General features: G+C 37.4%; 1 protein-coding gene across 4 annotated transcripts in view; it reads left to right on the top strand.

Moving 5' to 3' along the window:
• The window catches only part of SCLT1 (sodium channel and clathrin linker 1), a 264,343-nt gene extending 238,938 nt beyond the window's left edge, over positions 1-25,405 (top strand). For 2 of the 4 annotated variants that reach the window (XM_060011870.1, XM_060011869.1), the window contains exons 19-21: positions 12,465-12,543; positions 20,827-20,922; positions 24,830-25,405. In XM_060011870.1, coding sequence (XP_059867853.1) covers positions 12,465-12,543; positions 20,827-20,922; positions 24,830-24,892 — 238 coding nt within the window. In that variant the 3' untranslated portion in view covers positions 24,893-25,405. Of the gene's footprint in view, positions 1-12,464; positions 12,544-20,332; positions 20,468-20,826; positions 20,923-21,871; positions 21,986-24,829 lie in introns of those variants that run through there. The other 2 variants (XR_009519466.1, XR_009519467.1) reach the window with 2 other exon arrangements.
• Positions 25,406-25,910: the final 505 nt, after the last annotated feature.

Raw genomic sequence — 25,910 nt, 5'->3', positions numbered from 1 at the left:
CGCTAAGTCAAATCTAGGGGATGAGAAAATGGAAGGAATCTAAGATGATGTCTAAGCTTTGACTCGAGCATCTGGGTAGATGGTGATGATGCCCTTTACTGGGAGGGAGGAAACTTGGGAAGGTATGGATAAGAAGTAGTTGCCATTTTGGACAAGTTGCATTTGAAGTGCTCGTTTGTGTTCCTCTACAGTCATGGCCTAAATGAGATCACTTAGGGGGAATGTGCAGAAAGGGAAAGAACGAACCTGGGCCTGTGACCAAGGGTGCTTGAATATATCTAAAGCTGGCCTGTAACCTGTGGTATTTTTAGTTAACTGAATAAGACTTGAAACCTTAGGATGAATTTCCTTTTTTAGTAGTCAGGTCTTTTGAAGCCACACACGAAGTCAAGGTCACAGTCTTTGCAATTGCTGACCATTTTGCTGCATACTCAGGATTAAATTTTTTTCAGAGAATCTTCACTTTGCCTTTTAGATCTTGATATTATATAATGCCACAGATTTGCTTTACTGACATCTCTCGTAAATGATTGGGCTTAAGGTGAGAGGCAGTGTGATTTAGTTGAGAGAACATTTTGATTAAAAGACTGGGTATGAAGCCCATTTTTTCCTTCAATCATTGCCTGACCTCAGGAACATTAAATAACTTTTCTGAGTCTTAATTTCTTTACCTATAAGATGAGAACAGTAACTACTTTGCAATATCAAAGCACTAATAAGATACAGTATTAACGTTCATGTGCAGTAGAAAACCCTCTTGGCTGATGTCCACTTCATCGTGGGCAACATGAACCGGTGAAGTTTCTGTACAGAGCATACTGACCAGGGCCCGAGACTTTCTCTGTGCCCTTACCTAGTCAGCTTAGACACTCTGCACTTGCTTTACAGTATCAGTGTGATTGTTCCCAAGCCAGGTTATGCCAGTTATACCTGTTTTAGAAATACATAATTTAATTAAATAAACCAGTGATATGTGAGTACAAAAAGAAAGTTATTGTTTCTTTTTAAACTGAATTGTATACTTTGGAGAATTTGCTGTTGAATTAAGTCTGAATAAGCAACTATAAAATAGAGGGAATACTGTAAAAATCTAGAATATTTCTGTATTTGGACTGCTTGCCAAGTGCCTTTAAATTCTTGTACCACCTTAATGAAAGCAAAAGTGGAAACGATTCTAGATGATAACGTTATGGATGTGGTTTGTGTAAGAAAGACATTCAACATTGAAACACTCCAATCAGTGTGCTCATACTTTAAAAGAAAAAATTCTTTAAGAACTTTGTATATTCCAGGCAAAAAGCTCAGACAGAATCCTTATCCTTCCTTAGGCCTCAGACCTCTTAAAAATCTGAGGAAATCTATAGACCTTCTTCCCAGACTAGGTAAACACACAAGATCTTGTATATAGTTCAGGGTATTTGTGAACGTACTACCTGAAGCCTGTCCGTGGACCACAGAGGAAGGGCTCTTGCGTTAGGTGCTCACCCTTCACCCACTTCCACCTCCAGCTGAAGAATTGGATGACTTCCCAATGTTGATTCTAATATTTTTTAATAGATACAGCATTAATTATTTTGTTTATAAATTATTTTATAAAATTTTACTTACACAGAATGTAGTAAATCAATTATATTTTACAAATAAATTTTAAATTATATTTTGTAGGCATGACTAGGATTTTCTATCACATACACATGAATTAATATAAGTGAACTAAAAATATTTAGGACACTGATGGGCTAAGCAATTCCCAGTAATAGAATAAGGAATTCCTTGTTCTTCTACAGTTACATTGAAATCGGTAGAAGATAATTTTACCTTAAACTTTATGATATGTAATATGTCAGAAATTATAGAGAACCTGGGTACAGTTCCATTTAAATTCTGTAATTAGTATAAAGTACTCTTTAACTGCCATAATGTCATAAAGAAACTGGAAATGTCATCTATCTCTGTACCTTCTGGCAGGCTACACTTAAATCATTCCCGATTGGTAAGGATGTTTCTGTTTTTAAAGATTTCCAGTGAAGAGATTATAGAGCTTTACTTGGCAAGTGTTTGAGTGTAATACCACTGTGAAACTTTCTGGAAGGTCTTATTTTATGTTTATCCTAAATTACTAATGACATAGGGAACTCTCAATTATATTCTCTAATAAAGAGACATTTTCTCATAGATAATACAGAGTCAGATCATCCTCCTGGGTCTTTCTGTTATCCCTGCAATGAAATATCCTGATAGAGAAATAAGGAGCTGCAAAGTACTGACAGGCAGGCTCCAGGAAGGCCTCGGCGGGTAGAGTTGGTGAAATCACTTTTCTCTCCACCCTTTAATACATTCTAAACTTTCATTCAGGAGTGAGATTGAAGGAAATGCTTAACTGAAAAATTCTCTTTTCTTAGGCACTTTAAATCCTTTGGAGAAAGTAGTAGACTATAAATAAATCTAAATAAATGTTTAAAAATTTTTATCTAAAGTATGTTTTGTGGTAGATTCCTCAGTAACTGTTGAGCAAATAGCGAATAAAATTTTCTAACTGCTAGGTTTCCTAAACCTGCAAATATTTATCAAATCCCTATGTGTAAAGCCCTGTGGTGTATCCTGTGGAAACTAAAAACAATCCCCTTTTTAAAAGTCTCCATTATACTTGGGGGCCTGTGAGTATGTGTGTGTGTGTATAAGTGTATATGTATATAAACACATAGATAAACCACTGATTAGAATTATAATACAGAATTGTTAAATGTCTCCTACATAAAATAAATAATGCTTTGATGCGAGAAGAGAACTGTCTGGATTAAAAGGAACTGGGAAGGAGGCATAGAAAGAAGAGGAACAAGGGTGGAATCTTAAAGAATGGGCAGGATTTTAACGGGAAATCTTCAATAGAGGGTACAGAAAGTGATACAAAATGAGCCTAAAGATGATACATATATGATTTATTGGTGAGACAGTGAGAGCCTAACTGAAGTAGAAGGCTCCTATTGGAGACAAGGTTGGAAAGATAAATTACACACAATTTTGGAGGAATTTGAATGCAGTCTCAGGAGTTTGGACTGTTTTGTCTGGTAGCAGAGAGCCACTGGAGATTATTGCTCAAGGAAACAAATTATTAAGGTGGTGCTTTAGAAAGAGAAATATGCTAGTGGTGTGTTAGGGAAAACTGCTCCATCAGTTGAGCACTGCTGTGTGCACTGGTGGATGCTTTACATGCAGTTTTTCACTTGATGCTGAGAAGCCCGAGCAGCTGGCTACTGCAGTAAATCTAAGAATTAAGTTATAAGAACTTCAGTTGTGATGGTAACACTGAGTAGTAATGAAGAATAGGGAATTCCCTGGTTAAGGTTCTTCCCTGAAGAATAGGGAATTCAGTGGTTAAGACTTGGTGCTTTCACTGCCGTGGGCTGGGGTTCAATCCCTGGTGAGAAAACTAAGATCCTGCAAGCCGTGCAATGCAGCCAAAAAATGTATATGTATACATATACACATATAAAGGAAATGAAAAATGGATGCAAAAAACACTGCAGAGGAAGAATCTGTTTAGGGGCAAACTAGATGTTGCATTCAAGAGAAAGTGAGAAACAGAGTTGACTTTAAGGTTTTTAACCTAAGTAGTGAGGGCACAGATGTCAGTATAAAAACTGAGTAGCAGGATGAGAAGTAGGTTTTATCTTAGGACTTTAAAAAAAAAACAGAGAGAGAGAAAAGTAAGTTTGCAAAGGGATGCAAAGTGTTTGATGTTAGTCATGTTAAATTTGAATATAGGACTGAACCTTTAGGGAAGAAATCAGAAAGATATAACTTGTCAGGTTTCCAAGTAAATGTGTAAATATTTCTATTCCTTACAGTGCCTAATACACACATTCACACATACATTCTCTTTCACTTATTCATCTAACAAACATTTAGCATTTGCCTGCCGTGGTGCACAGACCAGGGGAGTGGTTAAGAGCACAGACTTTGGAGCCAAAGGGCCCGGTTTTTCAATTCTGACTCTCCAATTGACAAGCTGTGTGAGTCTAGGCAAGTTACTTTATTTTTAAATGCCTCTGTCTTTTAATTTTCTCATATGTAAAATTAGGGATCTCACGGGGTTATCATGAAAGCTAGAAAAGGTAGTTTACATAAAGCATCTGGAACAGTGCTGGGCACCGAGGAAGCACTGGGATATTGTTCACTGTTATTACCACCGTCACCAGCATCTTCACTGTCTTGATGAATAGCAGTGTTGCTTGCTGTCCAGTGGCGGTGACAGCGCTTGATACACGATAGAACAGATATTTGCACAGATAAAAAGTAACTTAGAGGGCTTCCCTGGTGGCGCAGTTGTTGAGACTCCGCCTGCCGATGCAGGGGACATGGGTTCATGCCCCGGTCCGGGAAGATCCCACATGCCGTGGAGTGGCTGGGCCCGTGAGCCATGGCTGCTGAGCCTGCACATCCGGAGCCTGTGCTCCGCAACGGGAGAGGCCACGACAGTGAGAGGCCCACGTACTGCAAAAAAAAAAAAAAAAAGTAACTTAGAGTTAATAATTTGTATCTTTGTGATCTTAAATTTTGTGGGAAATTATTACTAATAGGAATTATTAGGAATTATTACTGTTATTCAGATAAATTGTCATGGGTAAATGAATAGCTTAGGCATCAAATTATGCAGTAGGTGTTTTGTGAAAAGGTTTTGTATAAACTGAGTTTTAGCTAACTTTATAAATACAATCATTGTATCATCTTCCTCTCCATAGTACTCAGAGGTTATTTCTCATCAGCACTAATGTGCATAACTTTTACCTTTAATTACATTCGGCCTAGAAGACTGGCCACGTTAGTCACTTTGCTTTTCTTTGTTATGTCATGTTGAGGAGCAGCAGTAACTTAAACTACACGAGATACTTTAAAGGAAGCATAGTCATTTATCCCGCATTATTATTACCACCAACATAAAGCTGAGGCCAAACATTAGAGTTTGTCTGTCGCGCCATCAGTGATAGATACTCAAGCTTCTCATACTCAGTGACATGTATAGATGAAGCCACTGAGTAGGAATAAGTCGTTTCGCCTTAGTCTGAAAGTTCTGTTGTGGCAACATCCGTGTGTTTACCACCGCATGCCTTGCACTTGGCCATAAAGAATATTCGGTAGATATTTCTGGAATTGATTTGTGGACATTATTTTTTGTCCTCTTCTATGTATTTATAACAAACTGCTTGCTGATTTTAACAGCTATCCACTCAAATATAGGACACTAGAGGGACTTACCAGGTTTTTAGGTTCACTTGGAAAAAATTCAAGGCTCATAATTGGAAGTGTTAATCTATCGATTTACTTTAGAAGCAGAAGTAAGGTCAAAGGATAAAAACCAATCCTGAATTAACTATTTTAATACTCAGAAATTGATTTGATCTTGTTTAAAGTTATTTTAAAGACTACATTGTATCTGCTTCTAACCTGGGACGCTGGAAATTATCTTTAGCCAAAAGCAATATAATGCTTATATGTTGAACAACAACAACAACAAAGACAACATTTCTGTCTTCTGTGCATAAGATTATTCCAGCTAATAAAGCATAAAAGATAATGAATGCATAAAATAAGGCAAATATACAATCAACCAAAACATAAATTTTAATCCTGAATGTACTACATTGAAATGATGTTGAGTGATTGACATTACCTTAAATTTCCGAGAGTTGAGCCCTGCTAAGAAGCACCATATATGAATCTTAAAAATAACAAACACTGTATCTGTTTCATATGAATACACTTTCATTTTAATGCCAAGTACTACCTCAAGATACTGATATTAACGAGACTTTGGCACTTTTAAAATATGTGTATGTGAGTTTTTTGCTTTTTCTATTGTGGTAAAATAAACATAATATAAAATGTACAATTTTAACCATTATTTAAATTGTGATAAAAAATTTACAGTCTTAATCATTTTTTTTGACATCTTTATTGGACTATAACTGCTTTACAATGGTGTGTTAGTTTCTGCTTTACAACAAAGTGAATCAGCTATACATATACATATATCACCATATTCCCTCCCTCTTGCGTCTCCCTCCCACCCTCCCTATCCCACCCATCTAGGTGGTCAAAAAGCACCGAGCTGATCTCCCTGTGCTATGCGGCTTCTTCCCACTAGCTATCTATTTTACATTTGGTAGTGTGTATATGTCCATGCTACTCTCTCACTTCGTCCCAGCTTACCCTTACCCTTCCCCGTGTCCTCAAGTCCATTATCTACGTCTGCCTCTTTATTCCTGTCCCTCCCCTAGGTTCATCAGAACAATATTTCTTTTAGATTCCATATATACGTGTTAGCATATGGTATTTGTTTTTCTGACTTACTTCACTCTGTAGGACAGACTCTAGGTCCATCCCCCTCACTACAAATAACTCAATTTGGTTTCTTTTTATGGCTGAGTAATGTTTCATTGTATATATGTGCCACATCTTCATTGTCCATTCATCTGTCGATGGACACTTAGGTTGCTTCCATGCCCTGGCTGTTGTAAATAGTGCTGCAATGAACATTGTGGTACATGACTCTTTTTGAATTATGGTTTTCTCAGGGTATATGCCCAGTAGTGGGATTGCTGGATCATATGGTAGTTCTATTTTTAGTTTTTTAAGGAACCTCCATACTGTTCTCCATAGTGGCTGTATCCATTTACATTCCCACCAACACTGCAAGAGGGATGCCTTTTCTCCACACCCTCTCCAGCATTTATTGTTTGTAGATTTTTTGATGATGGCCATTCTGACCAGTGTGAGGCGATACCTCATTGTAGTTTTGATTTGCATTTCTCTAATGATTAGTGATGTTGACCATCCTTTCATGTATTTGTTGGCGATCTGTATATCTTCTTTGGAAAAATGTCTATTTAGGTCTTCTGCCCATTTTTGGATTGGGTTGTTTGTTTTTTTGATACTGAGCTGTGTGAGCTGCTTCTGTAATTTGGAGACTGATCCTTTGTCAGTTGCTTCATTTGCAAATATTTTCTCCCATTCTGAGGGTTGTCTTTTCATCTTGTTTATGGCTTCTTTTGCTGTGCAAAAGCTTTTAAGTTTCATTAGGTCCCATTTGTTTATTTTTGTTTTTATGTCCACTTCTCTAGGAGGTGGGTCAAAAAGCATCTTGCTGTGATTTATGTCACACAGTGTTCTGCTTATGTTTTCCTCTAATAGTTTTACAGTGTCTGGGCTTACATTTACGTCTTTAATCCATTTTGAGTTTATTTTTATGTATGGTGTTAGGGAGTGTTCTAATTTCATTCTTTCACATGTAGCTGTCCAGTTTGCCCAACACCACTTACTGAAGAGGCTGTCTTTTCTTGCCTCCTTTATCAAAGATAAGGTGACTTTCTGTGCATGAGTTTATCTCAGGGCTTTCTATCCTGTTCCATTGATCTTATTTCTGTTTTTGTGCCAGTACCATACTATCTTGATTACTCTAGCTTTGTAGTATAGTCGAAAGTCAGGGAGCCTGATTCCTACAGCTATGTTTGTCTTTCTCAAGAATTCTTTGGCTATTTGGGGTCTTTTGTGTTTCTGTAAAATTTGTGAAAATTTTTTTTCTAGTTCTGTGAAAAATGCCATTGGTAGTTTGATAGGGATTGCATTGAATCTGTAGATTGCTTTGGTTAATAGAGTCATTCTCACAATGTTGATTCTTCCAATCCAAGAACATGATACATTTCTCCATCTGTTTGTATCATCTTTAACTTCTTTCATCAGTGTCTTATAGTTTTCTGCATACAGGTGTTTTGTCTCCTTAGATAGGTTTATTCCCAGGTATTTTATTCTTTTAGTTGCAGTGGTAAATGGCAGTGTTTCCTTAATTTCTCTTTCAGATTTTTCCTCATTAGTGTATAGGAATGCAAGAGATTTCTGTGCATTAATTTTGTATCCTGCTACTTTACCAGATTCATTGAGTAGCTCTAGTAGTTTTCTGGTAGCATCTTTAGGATTCTCTATGTATAGGATCATGTCATCTGCCATGACAGTTTTACTTCTTTTCCCATTTGGATTCCTTTCATTGCTTTTTCTTCTCTGATTGCTGTGGCTAAAACTTCCAAAACTATGTTGAATAATAGTGGTGAGAGTAGGCAACCTTGTCTGGTTCCTGATCTTAGTGGAAATGGTTTCCATTTTTCACCGCTGAGAAGGATGTTGGCTGTGGGTTTGTTATATATATATATATATATAAGTTCCCTCTTTGCCTACTTTCTGGAGAGTTTTTATCATAAATGGGTGTTGAATTTTGTCAAAAGCTTTTTCTGCATCTATTGAGATTTTAGTATGGTTTTTATCCTTCAGTTTGTTAATATGGTGTATCACATTGATTGATTTGCGTATATTGAAGAATCCTTGCATTCCTGGGTAAACCCTACTTGATCATGGTGTATGATCCTTTCAATGTGCTGTTGGATTCTGTTTGCTAGTGTTTTGTTGAGGATTTTTGTATCTGCGTTCATCAGTGATATTGGTCTGTAATTTGCTTTTTAGGTGACATTTTTGTCTGGTTTTGGTATCAGGGTGATGATGGCCTCGTGGAATGAGTTGGGGAGTGTTCCTCCCTCTACTATATTTTGGAAGAGTTTGAGAAGGATAGGTGTTAGCTCTTCTCTAAGTTTTTGACAGAATTCGCCTGTGAAGCCATCTGATCCTGGGCTTTTGTTTGTTGGAAGATTTTTAATCACAGTTTCAATTTCAGTGCTTGTGATTGTTCTGTTTATATTTTCTCTTTCTTCCTGCTTCAGTCTTGGAAGGTTGTGTTTTTCTAAGAATTTGTCCATTTCTTCTAAGTTGTCTATTTTATTGGCATAGAGTTGCTTGTAGTAATCTCTCATGATCCTTTGTATTTCTTCAGTGTCAGTTTTTACTTCTTTTTCATTTCTAATTCTGTTGATTTGAGTCTTCTCCGTTTTTTTCTTGACGAGTCTTGCTAATGGTTTATCAATTTTGTTTATCGTTTCAAAGAACCAGCTTTTAGTTTTATTGATCTTTGCTATCGTTTCCTTCATTTCTTTTTCATTTATTTCTATTGTGATCTTTATGATTTCCTTCCTTCTGCTAAGTTTGGGGGGTTTCTTGTTCTTTCTCTAATTGCTTCAGGTGTAAGGTTAGGTTTTTTTTTTGAGATTTTTCTTGTTTCTTGAGGTAGGAATGTATTGCTATAAACTTCCCTCTTAGAACTGATTTGCTGCATCCCATAGGTTTTGGGTCATTGTGTTTTCATTGTCATTTGTTTCTAGGTACTTTTTGATTTCCTCTTTGATTTCTTCAGTGATCTCTTGGTTATTTAGTAGCATATTGTTTAGCCTCCATATATTTGTATTTTTTACAGTTTTTTTCCTGTAATTGATATTTACTCTCATAGCATTGTGGTTGGAAAACATACTTGATACAATTTCAGTTTTCTTCAATTTACCAAGGCTTGATTTGTGACCCAAGATATGATCTATCCTGAAGAATGGTCCATGAGAACTTGAGAAGAAAGTGTGTTCTGTTGGTTTTGGATGGAATGTCCTATAAATATCAATTAAGTCCATCTTTTTTAATGTGTCATTTAAAGCTTTTGTTTCCTTATTGATTTTCATTTTCGTTGTTCATTCCATTGGTGAATGTGAGGTGTTAAAGTCCCCTACTATTATTGTGCTACTGTCGATTTCCCCTTTTATGGCTGCTAGCATTTGCCTTATGTATTAGGGTGCTCCTGTGTTGGGTGCATGAATATTTACAATTGTTATATCTTCTTCTTGGATTGATCCCTTAATCATTATATAGGGTCCTTCTTTTTCTCTTGTTATAGTCTTTATTTTAAAGTCTAGTTTTGTCTGATATGAGAATTGCTACTCCAGCTTTCTTTTGATTTCCATTTGCATGGAATATCTTTTTCCGTACCCTACTTTCAGTCTGTATGTGTCCCAAGGCCTGAAGTGGGTCCCTTGTAGACAGCATATATACGGGTCTTGTTTTAGAATCCTTTCGGACAGTCTGTGTCTTTTGATTGGAGCATTTAATCCATTTACATTTAAGGTAGTTCTTGATATGTATGTTCCCATTACCATTTTCTTAATTGTTTTGAGTTTGTTATTGTAGGTCTTTCCTTGTCTTGTTTTTCCTGCCTAGAGAAGTTCCTTTAGCATTTGTTGTAAAGCTGGTTTGGTGGTGCTGAACTCTCTTAACTTTTTTTTGTCTGTAAAGGTTTTAATTTCTCCGTCAAATCTGAATGTGATCCTTGCTGGGTAGAGTAATCTTGGTTGTAGGTTTTTCCCTTTTATCACTTTAAATATGTCCTGCCACTCCCTTCTGTCTTGCAGAGTTTCTGGTGAAAGATCAGCTGTTAACCTTACAGAGATTCCCTTGTATGTTATTTGTTGCTTTTCCCTTGCTTCTTTTAGTATTTTTCTTTGTATTTAATTTTTGATAGTTTGATTGTTATGTGTCTTCTTGTGTTTCTCCTTGGATTTATCCTGTTTGGGACTCTCTGCACTTCCTGGACTTAATTGACTATCTCCTTTCCCATGTTAGGGAAGTTTTCAACTATAATCTCTTCAAATATTTTCTCAGTCCCTTTCTTTTTCTCTTCTTCTTCTGGGACTCCTATAATTCGAATGTTGTTGCATTTATTGTTTTCCCAGAGGTCTCTGGGACTGTCCTCAATTCTTTTCATTCTTTATTCTGTACTCCAGTTGCTATTTCCAGTATTTTGTCTCACCTGTCACTTATCTGTTCTTCTGCCTCAGTCATTCTACTATTGAACCTTCTAGAGAATTTTTAATTTAATTTATTGTGTTGTTCATCATTGTTTGTTTGCTCTTTAGTTCTTATAGGTCCCTGTTAAGCGTTTTTTATATTTTCTCCGTTCCATTTCCAAGATTTTGGATCATCTTCACCATCATTACTCTGAATTCTTTTGCAGGTAGACTGCTTATTTTCTCTTCATTTGTTTCGTCTGGTGGGTTTTTACCTTGCTCCTTTATCTGCTGCATATTTCTCTGTCTTCTCATTTTGCTTAACTTACTGTGTTTGCCGTCTTCTTTTCGCAGGCTGCAGGTTCGTAGTTCCCGTTGTTTTTAGTGTCTGCCCCCAGTGGTTAAGGTTGGTTCAGTGGGTTGTGTAGGCTTCCTGGTGGAGGGGACTGGTGCCTGTTTTCCCATGGGTGGGGCTGGATCTTGTCTTTCTGGTGGGCAGGGCTGCGTCTGGTGGTGTGTTTTGGGTGTCTGTGAACTTATTATGATTTTAGTCAGCCTCTCTGACAATGGGTGCGGTTGTGTTCCTGTCTTGCTAGTTGATTGGCATGTGGCGTCCAGCACTGGAGCTTGCTGGTCGTTGGGTGGAGCTGGGTCTTAGCGTTGAGACAGAGATCTCTCGGAGAGCTCTTGCAGATTGATATTACGTGGGGCCAGGAGGTCTCTGGTGGTCCAGTGTCCTGAACTCAGCTCTCCCACCTCAGAAGCTCAGGCCTCACACTAGGCCAGAGCACCAATACCCTGTCAGCCGCACGGCTGCCACGGAAACAAATCTTCTCTCAAGAGCCAACTCTTTTTGACAGATTTGTCAGTTCTCTAGATGAATTCATTTGTGATCTCCTGACGTTACCGAGCGTGCTTGGTTTTGCCTGACAGGTAGCAACCAGATCACTGAGTTTTCGAGGTTTGCAACAAACAGAGGGCTTATTCAGTAAGCAGCCAAGCGACAGGATAACCAGTCTCATATTTGCCTCCCTGAAGACAGGGGCTCAAGCTATTTTGGGAATAAAGAATAAAAAAGTACAGCAGTCTGAGGTGTGGTGAGTGTGAGGCACGCAGGGATTGGAAAAAGGTGCAGAAGTTGTCCTTCTGCACAGGCGTAACTAAGCTCGAGTGGTGTATTCTTGAGGGGTCCTCAATGCCCTCTTGCTGCAAATGCAAAACAGGCTTCCCAGGGGTAGAATACTTTGGTCCTTGCCAGCCAAGAGATGGCTCTTTATCATGCAGAATATTTCTCTGTTGTTATTATTATTGCTCTCTTCTTTTTCGTTTAGCAGTTTGTTACAGGTTATGATAAAAGATACACATGAACATCAAATGGACGAGATGCATAGGGCCAGGCATGGGAGAGGGGTACGGAGCATCTTTACCCTCTCCAGGCCCAAAACTCTGCCCAAATTTCCACGTGTTCACCCACCTGGAAGTTTTCCATTCATTTTAAGTGAACAGTTCAATAGTGCTAAGTATTTTCACACTATTGTACAACCAATGTCCAGAATACATATGTGTTTTATAAAGAAATGTGTCGTTTCAGATATGGTCTATTAAGAAGCAACTTTTATTTTGCACACAAGATATTTTTGTTCAAAACATGAACATGTATCTCACTAATAAAGATTCGATTTTGTTAAATTTTTGAACAGTTATATTAATGGCTTTTTCTTCCGTTCTTTTTTTTTTTCTTCCCTGTCTCTTGATTAATAGGAGTGAGCTGAATCGACAGAAACTTCATACCCAAGAGCTGCTTTCTCAGCTGGAAATGGCAAATGAAAAGGTAGTTGAGGTAAGATAATGACCCTCCTGGGAAGTGCTTTCTGCTGCAGGTTGATACACATGTTATAGAATTTTACCTGAGCCAAGTCCAAATTAATTCTCAACTTGGAAATACCATATGGATGTGAGTATTTCTTGTAGAAATCATACATAACCCTAAAAGTGCACACTTAATATAATATGAATAAAAGCTTTGAAAGCTAGTGATTCATCACTAGCTAGTGATTCATTTAAATGACAAAGATAGAGCTCTTATTTCAGTTGCACCAGTATACCTTGTGCTTTTTCAGAATTGTTAGGATCCCCTTTATTTCTGTGCATGTCTGAGACTTTTTTTTAACCCAGTTCCTCTAATTTTTTTTAACATCTTTATTGGAGTATAATTGCTTTACATTTTTGTGTTAGTTTCTGCTATATAACAGACTGAATCAGCTATACATATACATATATCCCCATATCCCCTCCCTCTTGCGTCTCCCTCCCACCCTCCTATCCCACCCATCTAGGTGGTCACAAAGCACTGAGCTGGTCTCCCTGTGCTGTGCGGCTGCTTCCTACTTGCTATCTATTTTACATTTGGTAGTGTGTATCTGTCAGTGCCACTCTCTCATTTCGTCCCAGCTTACCCTTCCCCCTCCCCATATCCTCAACTCCATTCTCTTCATCTGCCTCTTTATTCCTGTCCCTCCCCTAGGTTCATCAGAACAATATTTCTTTTAGATTCCATATATACGTGTTAGCATACGGTATTTGTTTTTCTGACTTACTTCACTCTGTAGGACAGACTCTAGGTCCATCCCCCTCACTACAAATAACTCAATTTGGTTTCTTTTTATGGCTGAGTAATATTCCATTGTATATATGTGCCACATCATCTTTATCCATTCATCTATCGATGGACAGTTAGGTTGCTTCCATGCCCTGGCTGTTGTAAATAGTGCTGCAATGAACATTGTGGTACATGACTCTTTTTGAAGTATGGTTTTCTCAGGGTATATGCCCAGCAGTGGGATTTCTGGGTCATATGATAGTTCTATTTTTAGTTTTTTAAGGAACCTCCATACTGTTCTGCATAGTGGCTGTATCAATTTACATTCCCACCAACACTGCAAGAGGGATGCCTTTTCTCCACACCCTCTCCACCATTTATTGTTGGTAGATTTTTTGATGATGGCCATACTGACTGGTGTGAGATATCTCATTGTAGTTTTGATTTGCATTTCTCTAATGATTAGTGATGTTGACCATCCTTTCATGTATTTGTTGGCGATCTGTATATCTTCTTTGGAAAAATGTCTATTTAGGTTTTCTGCCCATTTTTGGATTGGGTTGTTTGTTTTTTTGATACTGAGCTGCGTGAGCTGTTTGTGTATTTTGGAGACTGATCCTTTGTCAGTTGCTTCATTTGCAAATATTTTCTCCCATTCTGAGGGTTGTTTTTTCATCTTGTTTATGGCTTCCTTTGCTGTGCAAAAGCTTTTAAGTTTCATTAGGTCCCGTTTGTTTATTTTTGTTTTTATGTCCACTTCTCTAGGAGGTGGGTCAGAAAGCATCTTGCTGTGATTTGTGTCACACAGTGTTCTGCTTATGTTTTCCTCTAATAGTTTTACAGTGTCTGGGCTTACATTTATGTCTTTAATCCATTTTGAGTTTATTTTTATGTATGGTGTTAGGGAGTGTTCTAATTTCATTCTTTTACATGTAGCTGTCCAGTTTGCCCAGCACCACTTACTGAAGAGGCTGTCTTTTCTTGCCTCCTTTATCAAAGACAGGTGACCATCTGTGCATGGGTTTATCTCAGGGCTTTCTATCCTGTTCCATTGATCTATATTTCTGTTTTCTGTGCCGGTACCATACTGTCTTGATTACTGTAGATTTGTAGTATAGTCTACTATAGTCTATAATATAGTCTGTAGTATAGTCTAAAGTCAGCGTGTTTCCTCCAGCTCCGTTTGTCTTTCTCAAGATTGCTTTGCCTATTTGGGGTCTTTTGTGTTTCCATAGAATTTGTGAAATTTTTTGTTCTAATTCTGTGAAAAATGCCATTGGTAGTTTGAGAAGGATTGCATTCAATCAGTAGATTGCTTTGGATAGTACAGTCATTTTCACAATGTTGATTCTTCCAATCCAAGAACATGGTATATCTCTCTATCTGTTTGTATCATCTTTAATTTCTTTCATCAGTGTCTTATACTTTGCTGCATACAGGTGTTTTGTCTCCTTAGATAGGTTTATTCCTAGGTATTTTATTCTTTTTGTTGCAGTGGTAAATGGGAGTGTTTCCTTATTTCTCCTTCAGATTTTTCCTCATTAGTGTATAGGAATGCAAGAGATTTCTGTGCATTAATTTTGTATCCTGCTACTTTACCAGATTCATTGAGTAGCTCTAGTAGTTTTCTGGTAGCATCTTTAGGATTCTCTATGTATAGGATCCTGTCATCTGCAAACAGTGACAGTTTTACTTCTTCTCCAATTTGGATTCCTTTTATTGCTTTTTCTTATCTGATTGCTATGGTTAAAACTTCCAAAACTGTGTTGAATAATAGTGGTGAGAGTGAGCAACCTTGTCTTGTTCCTGATCTTAGGGGAAATGGTTTCCATTTTTCACCACTGAGAAGGATGTTGGCTGTGGGTTTGTTATATATGGCCTTTATTATGTTGAGATAAGTTCCCTCTATGCCTACTTTCTGGAGAGTTTTTATCATAAATGGGTGTTGAATTGTCTCAAAAGCTTTTTCTGCATCTATTGAGATTTTAGTATTGTTTTTATCCTTCTGTTTGTTAATGTGGTTTATCACATTGAATGATTTGTGTATATTGAAGAATCCTTTCATTTATGCGATAAACCCCACTTGATCATGGTGTATGATCCTTTCAATGCGCTGTTGGATTTTGTTTGCTAGTATTTTGTTGAGGATTTTTGTATCTGTGTTCATCAGTGCTACTGGCCTATAGTTTTCTTTTTTTGTGACATCTTTCTCTGGTTTTGGTATCAGGGTGATGATGGCCTCGTGGAATGAGTTTGGGGGTGTTCCTCCCTCTGCTATATTTTGGAAGAGTTTGAGAAGGACAGGTGTTAGCTCTTTTCTAAGTGTTTGACAGAATTTGCCTGTGAAGCCATCTGATCCTGGGCTTTTGTTTGTTGGAAGATTTTTAATCACAGTTTCAATATCAGTGCTTGTGATTGTTGTTTATATTTTCTCTTTCTTCCTGCTTCAGTCTTGGAAGGTTGTGTTTTTCTAAGAATTTGTCCATTTCTTCCAGGTTGCCCATTTTATTGGCATAGAGTTGCTTGTAGTAATCTCTCATGATCCTTTGTATTTCTTCAGTGTCAGTTGTTACTTCTCCATTTTCATTTCTAATTCTGTTGATTTGAGTCTTCTCCTTTTTTTTCTTTATGAGTCTGGCTAATGGTTTATCAATTTTTTTTTCTTCTCAAAGAAACAGCTTTTAGTTTTATTGATCTTTGCTATGGTTTCCTTCATTTCTTTTTCATTTATTTCTATTGTGATCTTTATGATTTCCTTCCTTCTGCTAAGTTTGGGGGGTTTCTTGTTCTTCTTTCTCTAATTGCTTTAGGTGTAAGGTTAGGTTGGTTTTTTGATATTTCTTTTGTTTCTTGAGGTAGGATTGTGCTGCTATAAGCTTCCCTCTTAGGACTGCTTTTACTGCATCCCATAGGTTTGGGGTCATCATGTTTTCATTGTCATTTGTTTCTAGATATTTTTTGATTTCCTTTTTGATTTTTTTCAGTGATCTCTTGGTTATTTAGTAGCGTATTGTTTAGCCTCCATATGTTTGTATTTTTTGCAGTTTTCTTCCTGAAATTGATATTTAGTGTTATAGCATTGTGGTTGGAAAAGATACTTGATATGATTTCAATTTTCTTCAATTTACCAAGGCTTGATTTGTGACCCAGGATATGGCCTATCCTGGAGAATGGTCCATGAGCACTTGAGAAGAAAGTGTGTTCTGTTGGTTTTGGATGGAATGTCCTATAAATATTAATTAAGTCCATCTTTTTTAATGTGTCATTTAAAGCTTTTGTTTCCTTATTGATTTTCATTTTCGTTGTTCATTCCATTGGTGAATGTGAGGTGTTAAAGTCCCCTACTATTATTTTGCTACTGTTGATTTCCCCTTTTATGGCTGTTAGCATTTGCCTTATGTATTGGAGTGCTCCTATGTTGGGTGCATAAATATTTCCAAATGTTATATCTTCTTCTTGGATTGATCCCTTAATCATATGTAGGGTCCTTCTTTTTCTCTTGTTATAGTCTTTATGTTAAAGTCTTGTTTTGTCTGATATGAGAATTGCTACTCCAGCTTTCTTTTGATTTCCATTTGCATGGAATATCTTTTTCTGTCCCCTCACTTTCAGTCTGTATGTGTCCCTAGGTCTGAAGTGGGTTTCTTGTAGACAGCATATATATGGGTCTTGTTTTAGTATCCTTTTGGGCAGTCTGTGTCTTTTGATTGGAGTATTTAATCCATTTACATTTAAGGTAGTCCTCAGTATCGATGTTCCTATTACCATTTTCTTAACTGTTTGGGGTTTGTTATTGTAGGTCTTTTCCTTGTCTTGTTTTTCCTGCCTAGAGAAGTTCCTTTAACATTTGTTGTAAAGCTTGTTTAGTGGTGCTGAATTCTCTTAGCTTTTTCTTGTCCGTAATGTTTTCAATTTCTCCATCAAATCTGAATGAGATCCTTGCTGGGATCTCATTCAGATTTGATGTAGGTTTTTCTCTTTCATAACTTTAAATATGTCCTGCCACTCCCTTCTGGCTTGCAGAGTTTCTGCTGAATGATCAGGTGTTAAGGTTATAGCGTTTCCCTTGTATGTTATTTGTTGCTTTTCCTTTGCTTCTTTAATATTTGTTCTTTGTATTTAATTTTTGATAGTTTGATTAATATGTGTCTTGTTGTGTTTCTTCATGGATTTATCCTGTTTGGGACTCTCTGCACTTCCTGGACTTTATTGACTGTTTCCTTTCCCATATTTGGGAAGTTTTGAACTATAATCTCTTGAAATATTTTCTCAGTCCTTTTTCTTTTCTCTCTTCTTCTTCTGGGAGCCCTATAAATCGAATGTTGTTTCATTTAATGTTGTCCCAGAGGTCTCTGAGTCTGTCCTCAATTCTTTGCATTCTTTTTTGTTTATTCTGCTCTACAGTAGTTATTTCCTCTCTTTTATCTTTCAGGTCACTAATCTGTCCTTCTGCCTCAGTTATCCTGCTATTGATTCCTTCTAGAGAATTTTTAATTTCATTTATTGTGTTGTTCATCATTGTTTTTTGCTCTTTAGTTCTTCTAGGTCCTTGTTAAATGTTTCCTGTATTTTCTTCATTCTATTTCCAAGATTTTAGATCATCTTCACTATCATTACTCTGAATTCTTTATCAGGTAGACTGCCTATTTCCTCTTCATTTGTTTGGTCTGGTGGGTTTTAATCTTGCTCCTTCATCTGCTGCATATTTCTCTGTCTTCTCATTTTGCTTAACTTACCGTTTGGGGTCTCTTTTTTGCCGGCTGCAGGTTTGTAGTTCCCGTTATTTTTGGTGTATGGCCCCAGTGGTTAAGGTTGGTTCAGTGGGTTGTGTAGGCTTCCTGGTGGAGGGGACTGGTGCCTGTTTTCCCGTGGGTGGGGCTGGATCTTGTCTTTCTGGTGGGCAGGGCCTCGTCCAGTGGTGTGTTTTGGTGTATCTGTGAACTTATTATGATTTTAGGCAGCCTCTCTGCTAATGGGTGGGGTTGTGTACTGTCTTACTAGTTTTTTGGCATGCCATGTCCAGCACTGGAGCTTGCTGGTTGTTGAGTGGAGCTCGGTCTTAGCGTTGAGGCGGAGATCTCTGGGAGAGCTCTTGCCGATTGATATGACATGGGGCCAGGAGGTCTCTGGTGGTCCAATATCCTGCACTCGGCTCTCCCACCTCAGTAGCTCAGGCCTGACACCCGGCCAGAGCACCAAGACCCTGTCAGCCACATGACCAGGTACGTGGAGATTTTCCTGCCTTTTCCGAAGTCTGATTTCTTCTGCCAGCATTCAGTAGGTGTTCTGTGGGAATTTTTCCACATGTAGATGTATTTTTGATGTATTTGTGGGGAGGAAGGTGATCTCCACGACTTACTCCACCATCATCTTGAAGATCCTCCTCCAATTTTGTTTTAGTCCATCACAAAAGACATGTAGAAAATACTTTTTCCTACTGGAATATATTAAAACATTCCTTTAGATTAATGCTTTAGAACTAAATATAGCAAGGGTTTATCATTTTTTCCTTTGAAGAAAAAAATTTAAACAATTTCCAGATTATTATTAGAACTTTCTAGAACTCTAGTTCTTCGTTTGATGAGCAAACTTCGAAGGTATTTGTTGGAATTTCATTAACAGGCTGTATGGTCCATGGGTCTCTGTGGCCTTCTGTAGGAGCCATAGTGAAGTCATTACACTTCAGTTTTATAGCATTGTAAATTGACATAAGCCATTTAGAAAACAATTAAACAGTAGCCTTTCAAAAACTCTTTGATGTTGCTCCCACTTCCAGGAATCTGTTCTAAGGAAATAATTTAAAATTTGAAAAAATTTAAAGGGAAATATTCAACACAGTAATGTTAATTATTTTGGAAGCTCAAAAGCAACTAAAATGATCAATTAAAAAAGAACAGTTGCATATATTATGTTTTATCTAAGCTGGACTGTGCCTTAACCTTTATGGTAGCAGCGTAGTAAAATGTATATATAGTGTGATTATAACTATGAAAATGATTATTATAGATGATGGCAGTTTTTCCTCAGGTTTTCTCTAGTGTTAATGATGTGTCTCTTAAATTTAAGACTGTGTATTTAAACATCTTGGTAAATTGGAAAAGCCAATATAGTTCTCTTCATACAATTTAATTTTGCTTTTGGGCACACTAAGAAATAGAATAAGCACATTTTAGCAGGATACTGTTAGTTCAGTATTTTGTATTACTAGGCATGACATTCATTCTTATCACTTGTATGTTATGACACGGGAAGTACCTAGTTCAAAGAACTGTATAACAGTTTTACATGTGCAAAAACTTTTTTTTAGGCTAGCATGTATGGAGAAGGCTAATACCTTTTTTAATTGATAGATTCTTTTAACTTGTCTGCATGACACCATGTTGTGACAGATTTATATTCATGATGCCTATGTAGTTGCCTGAGGCTGCTCTAACAAAGTGATACAGACTGGGGTGGCTTAGCCAACAGAAACTTATTGTCTTGCAGTTCTGGAGGCCAGTAGTCCAAGAAGACAGCAGAATTGGTTCCTTCTGAGGGAGAATCTTTTCCAGGCCTCCTTCCTAGCTTCTGGTGGCCTCAGGCATTCCCTGTCTTGTTGCTAATGTTCTCCCTGTGTCTTCATGTGTTCTTCCCTTTGTGCATGTCCGTCTCTATGTCCAAATTTCGCCTTTTTATGAAGTCACCAGTCATACTGCATATGGACCCACCCTAATGACTTCAACTTAATCATCAACAAAGACCCTATTTCCAAATAAGGTCACATTCATAAGTACTAGGGGGTTGGGGCTTCAACATCTTTTTTTTAGGGACATAATGCAACCCATACCAATGCCTTAATAACGCTATTGACCCTAATACCTTCTGGAGTATACACATGTATTGGGAAACATGTAGACTGATTTCTTCCCCTTTTAAATAATACTGTAAGCATATAAATCATTTACGATAAGTCTAGCTCTGTAAAAATCAGGATTTCTAGAATGAATATTTTCTGTTTCTTGACCTTAATAATGCGTAGACTATGTCACAGTTCCCCTGGAAGCTTGTCTAGCACAGTGGTTCTAAATGCGCTAGCAGACAGCATCGCCGCCACCCAAGAACTTGATAGAAGTGCAGATTCTCAGGACCATCCCGCCCCTACTGATGCTCTGGTTGTGAGGCTCAGGTCTGTGTTCTCATACTCTCCAGGTGATTCCAAAGTAGTGATATAGCATCTCAAGGTTAACAAATCACAAACTGAAAGCCTTGGTCTTAACTTCAGATTCACTTTGCTTTTAGATTTAATTCACTTTCTTTGGTGGCATGTGGTGGAGGGTCAGGGGAGGGGAACCAGTTTAGTCGTAATGTAAAACCAGCTTTGAACCTTGAAGTTCATGACTTGAAAAATGTAAATTTGGAGATATATTATCTTTGCATTTTGTAAGTGGTAAAATGATGTCCAGATTTTTCATTGATTATTCCATAAAACATCTCCGTGCCACATATGGATTTCTAACTTGTTTGTCTTATATTTCCCCTTAATAGAATGAAAAGTTGATTCTAGAGCATCAAGAAAAATCCAACAGACTTCAGAAACGACTCAGTGAGGCGGAACAGAGAGCTGCTTCAGCCTCCCAGCAGGTAGGGAGCTTCCTCGTTATCCCTGGATAACAATAGTCTGAGTAGAGTGGAGATAAGAAAAGTTCCTTAGAAGTTTCCAGGGAACTAGTAGTTTTATTTTTATTTGATTAAACTACTTAAAATTAGTCTCTTTAATGTTTAAGGTTGAAAAGGTAAACTTCAGAAACAGAAATAAACATCGGTGTCCGCCATTTGACACCTGAATCTGGAACTGCACTGTCCAATATGATAGCTGCTAGCCACAGGCAGCTGTTTAAATTAAAATTAAATAAAATTAAAATTGAAATCTTCAGTCACACTATTCAGAATTCAAATGCTCAAAAGTCACATGTAGCCATGTCATATTGGACAGCGTAATACAGAACAACTCTGTCACCCCAGTAAGGTCTGTTGGACAGCACTGCTCTAGCATTATGTTCTGTCTAAAACTAGGCAGGTATTCATTGACAGATTCGGAAGTAAATGACATGCTTTGAATGTAGTGTTTCAAATTGCAGTGTTTTTATTGCAGTTTTTAAATGGAAAAAAATTACCTAGCTTATAGGTTTAACTTCATTTAATGCACATTTGTATATGACCATATAAATCTAAAATACCATATAAAAGTTGTCCAATGGGAAATAGAGTAAAAAGTGCAGAACATCAATGAAATTATAAGGGGCAATTACTCCTAATGCACACGTATCACATAAATGAAATGGGCCATTTGTTCTAAAGTAGGAGCAGTAGTCTCTCCTGTTAGGATCAAAATGAAAAGAGTTTAGTGATTATAAAGATAGGCTTGAAACAGACTGTTTAGATAGATAGAGAAAAACAAACCAAGTTACTGTATTAATAATTATATAATATTTGGTACTGTTTCAATCAAAATTAACATTATTCTTAGATTTTATTACAGTAGTAACTAACTCTAAATACTGAATTCAGTTTGTGTTCATGATGTTTATAGATTTTTTCTTGAAATCTACTTCTGGTATGAACATGGCACAGCACTTAAAGAAAATCCAATCATAATTTGCCCTTCAATTTTCCTGCCTCTTGAAAGTAATTATTGTTTTACCATGTAAGTTTAACTTCTTATGAAGTTATGGATTACTGGCTGAATTAATTAAATATTCAAGAATTCATTTAGATTATAAGGTAACAGGAGCCAAGGTGTATGGGACGGTATCTTGAGAGGAGGTATTTTGGAGTCAGGCAGATAGCCTGGTGCCATTAAGTAGCCATGTGACGTTGGGCAATTTCATCTTCTCTAAGCCTCAGTTTCTTCATGTTTAACAACACCTCCCCAATAGAGTTATTGAAAGATCAAAGGAATTAGCACATACAAAGCACTTAGCATAGTCATTAAGTGGTAAATAAGATACTTATATATAGAAGTTAAATTTCTGTATCACAGTCTTTAAAGATTCAAGTTTACCTTTTTCAAGGACTGTGGTAAAGAAAATGCCTACCTGAAATCAACTACCTGCACAAGGGTACAGTTACAGAACCTTAACGATATAATCCAGTTGACTTCTAGTTGTCTCCTTCCTGACAGAATTAAACCTAAGCAGTCCAACAAAGATGTTTCTCCTGTTATTTGAACTCCCTAATGGCAGAGATTACACCATTCTCCTTGTGAGCCTTCTTTTTAATGTTTTGTCAGTAGCCACTTCACAGATTGTTCCCTAAGTTTTTTTCCTTCCATTCTGTTCTCATTTGAAGATGGAAAGTAATCATTCAGCATTTTCCCCATACACAAAAAGGAATTTATTCCCTGGAGCTAATTTTTTTTTCTATTTGAAATGTGTCCAAGTCATAAACTTTTTTATAAGACATATATTCAGTCTTTTTTAATCTTTATCTTTGCCTTCTCTGAATCCTTTCTAATTTTCCCATTGTCTTCCAAAAACTGGAAACTCCTGTTAAAAATGATATCCTGGGAAGGGCTTGATATTTAATGAAGTAAAGGCGTTAAAACAGGGATCCCCAACCCCTGGAACCGGGCCACACAGCAGGAGGTGAGCAGCAGGCGAGCGAGTGAAGCTTCACCTGCTGCTCCCCATTGCTCCCCACCGCTCCCCGTCGCCCCCTGTCGCCCCCTGTCGCTCCCCGTCGCCCCCTGTCGCCCCCTGTCGCCCCCCGTCGCTCCCCGTCGCTTCCCGTCGCTCCCCATCGGTCTCCGTCTCTTCCCGTCACTCTCCATCACTCCCCGTCGCTTCCTGTCGCTTCCCTGAACCACCACCCGCCCCTCCCCCCATCCGTGGAAAAACTGTCTTCTACAAAACCAGCCCCTGGTGCCAAAAAGGTTAAAGACCACTGCATTAAAAGATGATTATTGTCTCTCACATGTCATTCTTACCAGTGCAGCCAAGCATCATGTCATTGGTTCAGCACAAGCCCTGCAGTGTAGTCATTCAGTCACGCTCGAAATGTGCTGTTCTGATTAACTTTTTCTATATCTTCTTCATCCATCTCTGGACAATAGTTAGATGTTCCAAGTGTATCATTCTAAACTATTGAATGCCACGCTGTGTTCTTTTGACGGTATGGGATTTTAAAAAATCAGTGTGGTGAAGCCCTTCTCTGCAGGACACAAAACCTAGAAACTATGAAAAGAAATTAATAAATGTGACTTTAAATTTCAGATTTCTGCATAGAAAAGTCGTAAAGTCAGTGACAGAGAAAAATATTTGCAAGACATATGACAAAAGGCTCGTATCCTAAACACACATAGAGTGGCTAATCAACAAAAAAAAGGGCTACAGTACAATAAAGTGAATAAAGGATAAAAGACAGATGGCTTTTAAACATTTTTTTTAAATGCCCAACTCCTCCTCACCCAAAAGGCAAATAGAGACTTAAACTGTAATCACATATTATTTTTCACCTGTCAGATCATGAAGGTTGATAATACATTGTGCTGGCACTTGCACACATCACTGACATGAGTGTGTATTGGTACAACCTCTTTGGCACCCAACTTGGCAGTATCTCTCAACAGTTGTAAACGTACCTAACCTGTGACCTAGCAGTTCTAAGAATTTATTCTGCAGGTAGTGTACTTGCACCTGGGCAAGTCTGTGCAAGGAAGCACGTAAAAATCCTAATTGCAGCATTGCCTATAATTCTAAAAGATGAAAGACCATCTAAATGCCCATCAATAGGAAACCAGTTAAACTATGGAATATCCGTACATGGGAAATTTTGCAGCTGTTAAGAGGAATAAAGTAGATTTAATGTGGAGCTATCTCTAAGGTAGATCATTTAGCAGGAGAAAAATATGAAAAGTATGTATAGTACTTTATCATTTTTTTAATAAAAAAGGGTGAGGAAATATGTGCATGTATTTTCACTTAGAATATTTCAAGACATATACTTAGAAGCTGGAAATAGTGGTTTTGCCTGGAAAGAGGGATGTGGAATGAAGGACAGAGATGGGAAGACTTCCTTTATGCTGTATACTCTTTTGTACTGTTAGATATCTTTTACCATGTGTCTGTATTATCAATTCCAATTTAATATTTAAAAATTATTTTCTTATTAGACTTACTGTGATCTGTCATCATCTTTTTATTACCAGCCCTGCATTGTGCTGGCTCACACTTAGTTTGTGTTCTAGCCTCTTTCCTGATTAACTTTTATCTAGATGTTTTTCATTCGTTTGTAAAATATGTTTTGGAATTCTCAGTGTATTACTGAGCTATGGAATGCCGTATTTGACATGCATATCTCTAGGGTAATACAGGCATTTTAAAGTCTCAAGAGTAACAGAGAAATGAACACAAAAAGCGACCTCTAACAAGACCCCTTACAATAAGATTATTTTCAATAATTGTAAGTTGTGATGCATTATACTTTGTATTAGTCTAAGATTTTTCCACAGAAAAAGTAGCTACTTACTGATTGTTTATTTCAATTGCAGCTCAGTGCGATTACAGTACAGAGAAGAAAAGCAGCCTCCATGATGAATCTGGAAAATATTTAAAAATATTCATAGTTCACTCACAGAACTTTATACTTGGGAAAGCTGTTGGACTAGAAGTTTATTAAAATGGTAAAACCTGCATAGAATGGTTAAGGCTTGCGTCGTTTTGCATAAGCATTTTCCATTCTGTTTTGAGGGTTATTGGAAAACAGAACAGCTTCCTGTAAGTAAAGAAAAGGTAATCCTATATTGAGCTTCAGTAGAGAATAAAGCCCGCTGGGAAGAACTCATTGCCTTCATCAACGTGTCTATTTTTTAATTCCTCCTTTTTCCCTTGGAAGAGCGTAACAGTTTTCAAACTATGCTAATCATGAGAAAGAGTTTTAAGAAATTGCTTGAATTTTAATATTTCAGGTTCCAGAATTTGAGAATTTTACATCTGTTACTCGTAACTCATTTTTAAAGTTCCCAAGTATCCGTTTTATTATTAACTCACATGTAATAAATTATGCACTTTCTAAAATGATGCTGTCATGTATTTTATTTTATTTATTTATTTTTTATTTATTTGGTTGCATTGGGTCTTCGTTGCTGCACGCAGGCTTTCTCTAGTTGCAGCTAGCGAGGGCTACTCTGCCGTGCGCAGGCTTCTCGTTGCAGTGGCTTCTCTTGTTGCGGAGCATGGGCTCTAGGCGCACGAGCTTCAGTAGTTGCGGTGCGTGGGCTCAGTAGTTGTGGCACATGGGCTTAGTTGCTTGTGGCACGTGGGATCTTCCCAGACCAGGGATTGAACCCATGTCCTCTGCATTGGCAGGCAGATTCTTAACCGTGTCATGTATTTTAATGTACTAATTGTAGTGATTCACTTTTACCTTACACGATTTTCAGTATTTATCAAATATTGATATTTAAGAATTTGGGAAGGTTTTCATTTGCTTGGGGTTTTGGGGGTTTTATTTTGTTTGTTTTTGCTATTACTCAAAGCAGTATTAATCAAATGGAATCTTAAGTTCTGAGACTGCGTGGGCATTGAACTATTGCAGTCCTATTGATTTTCATAGATCCATGTAGTTAGTTA

This window comes from Delphinus delphis, chromosome 5 (assembly GCF_949987515.2).
Source record: "Delphinus delphis chromosome 5, mDelDel1.2, whole genome shotgun sequence".
NCBI classification, from domain to species: domain Eukaryota; kingdom Metazoa; phylum Chordata; class Mammalia; order Artiodactyla; family Delphinidae; genus Delphinus; species Delphinus delphis.
The sequence above is the reverse complement of the archived record's forward strand: the minus strand, read 5'-3'. Positions and strand labels throughout refer to the sequence as shown.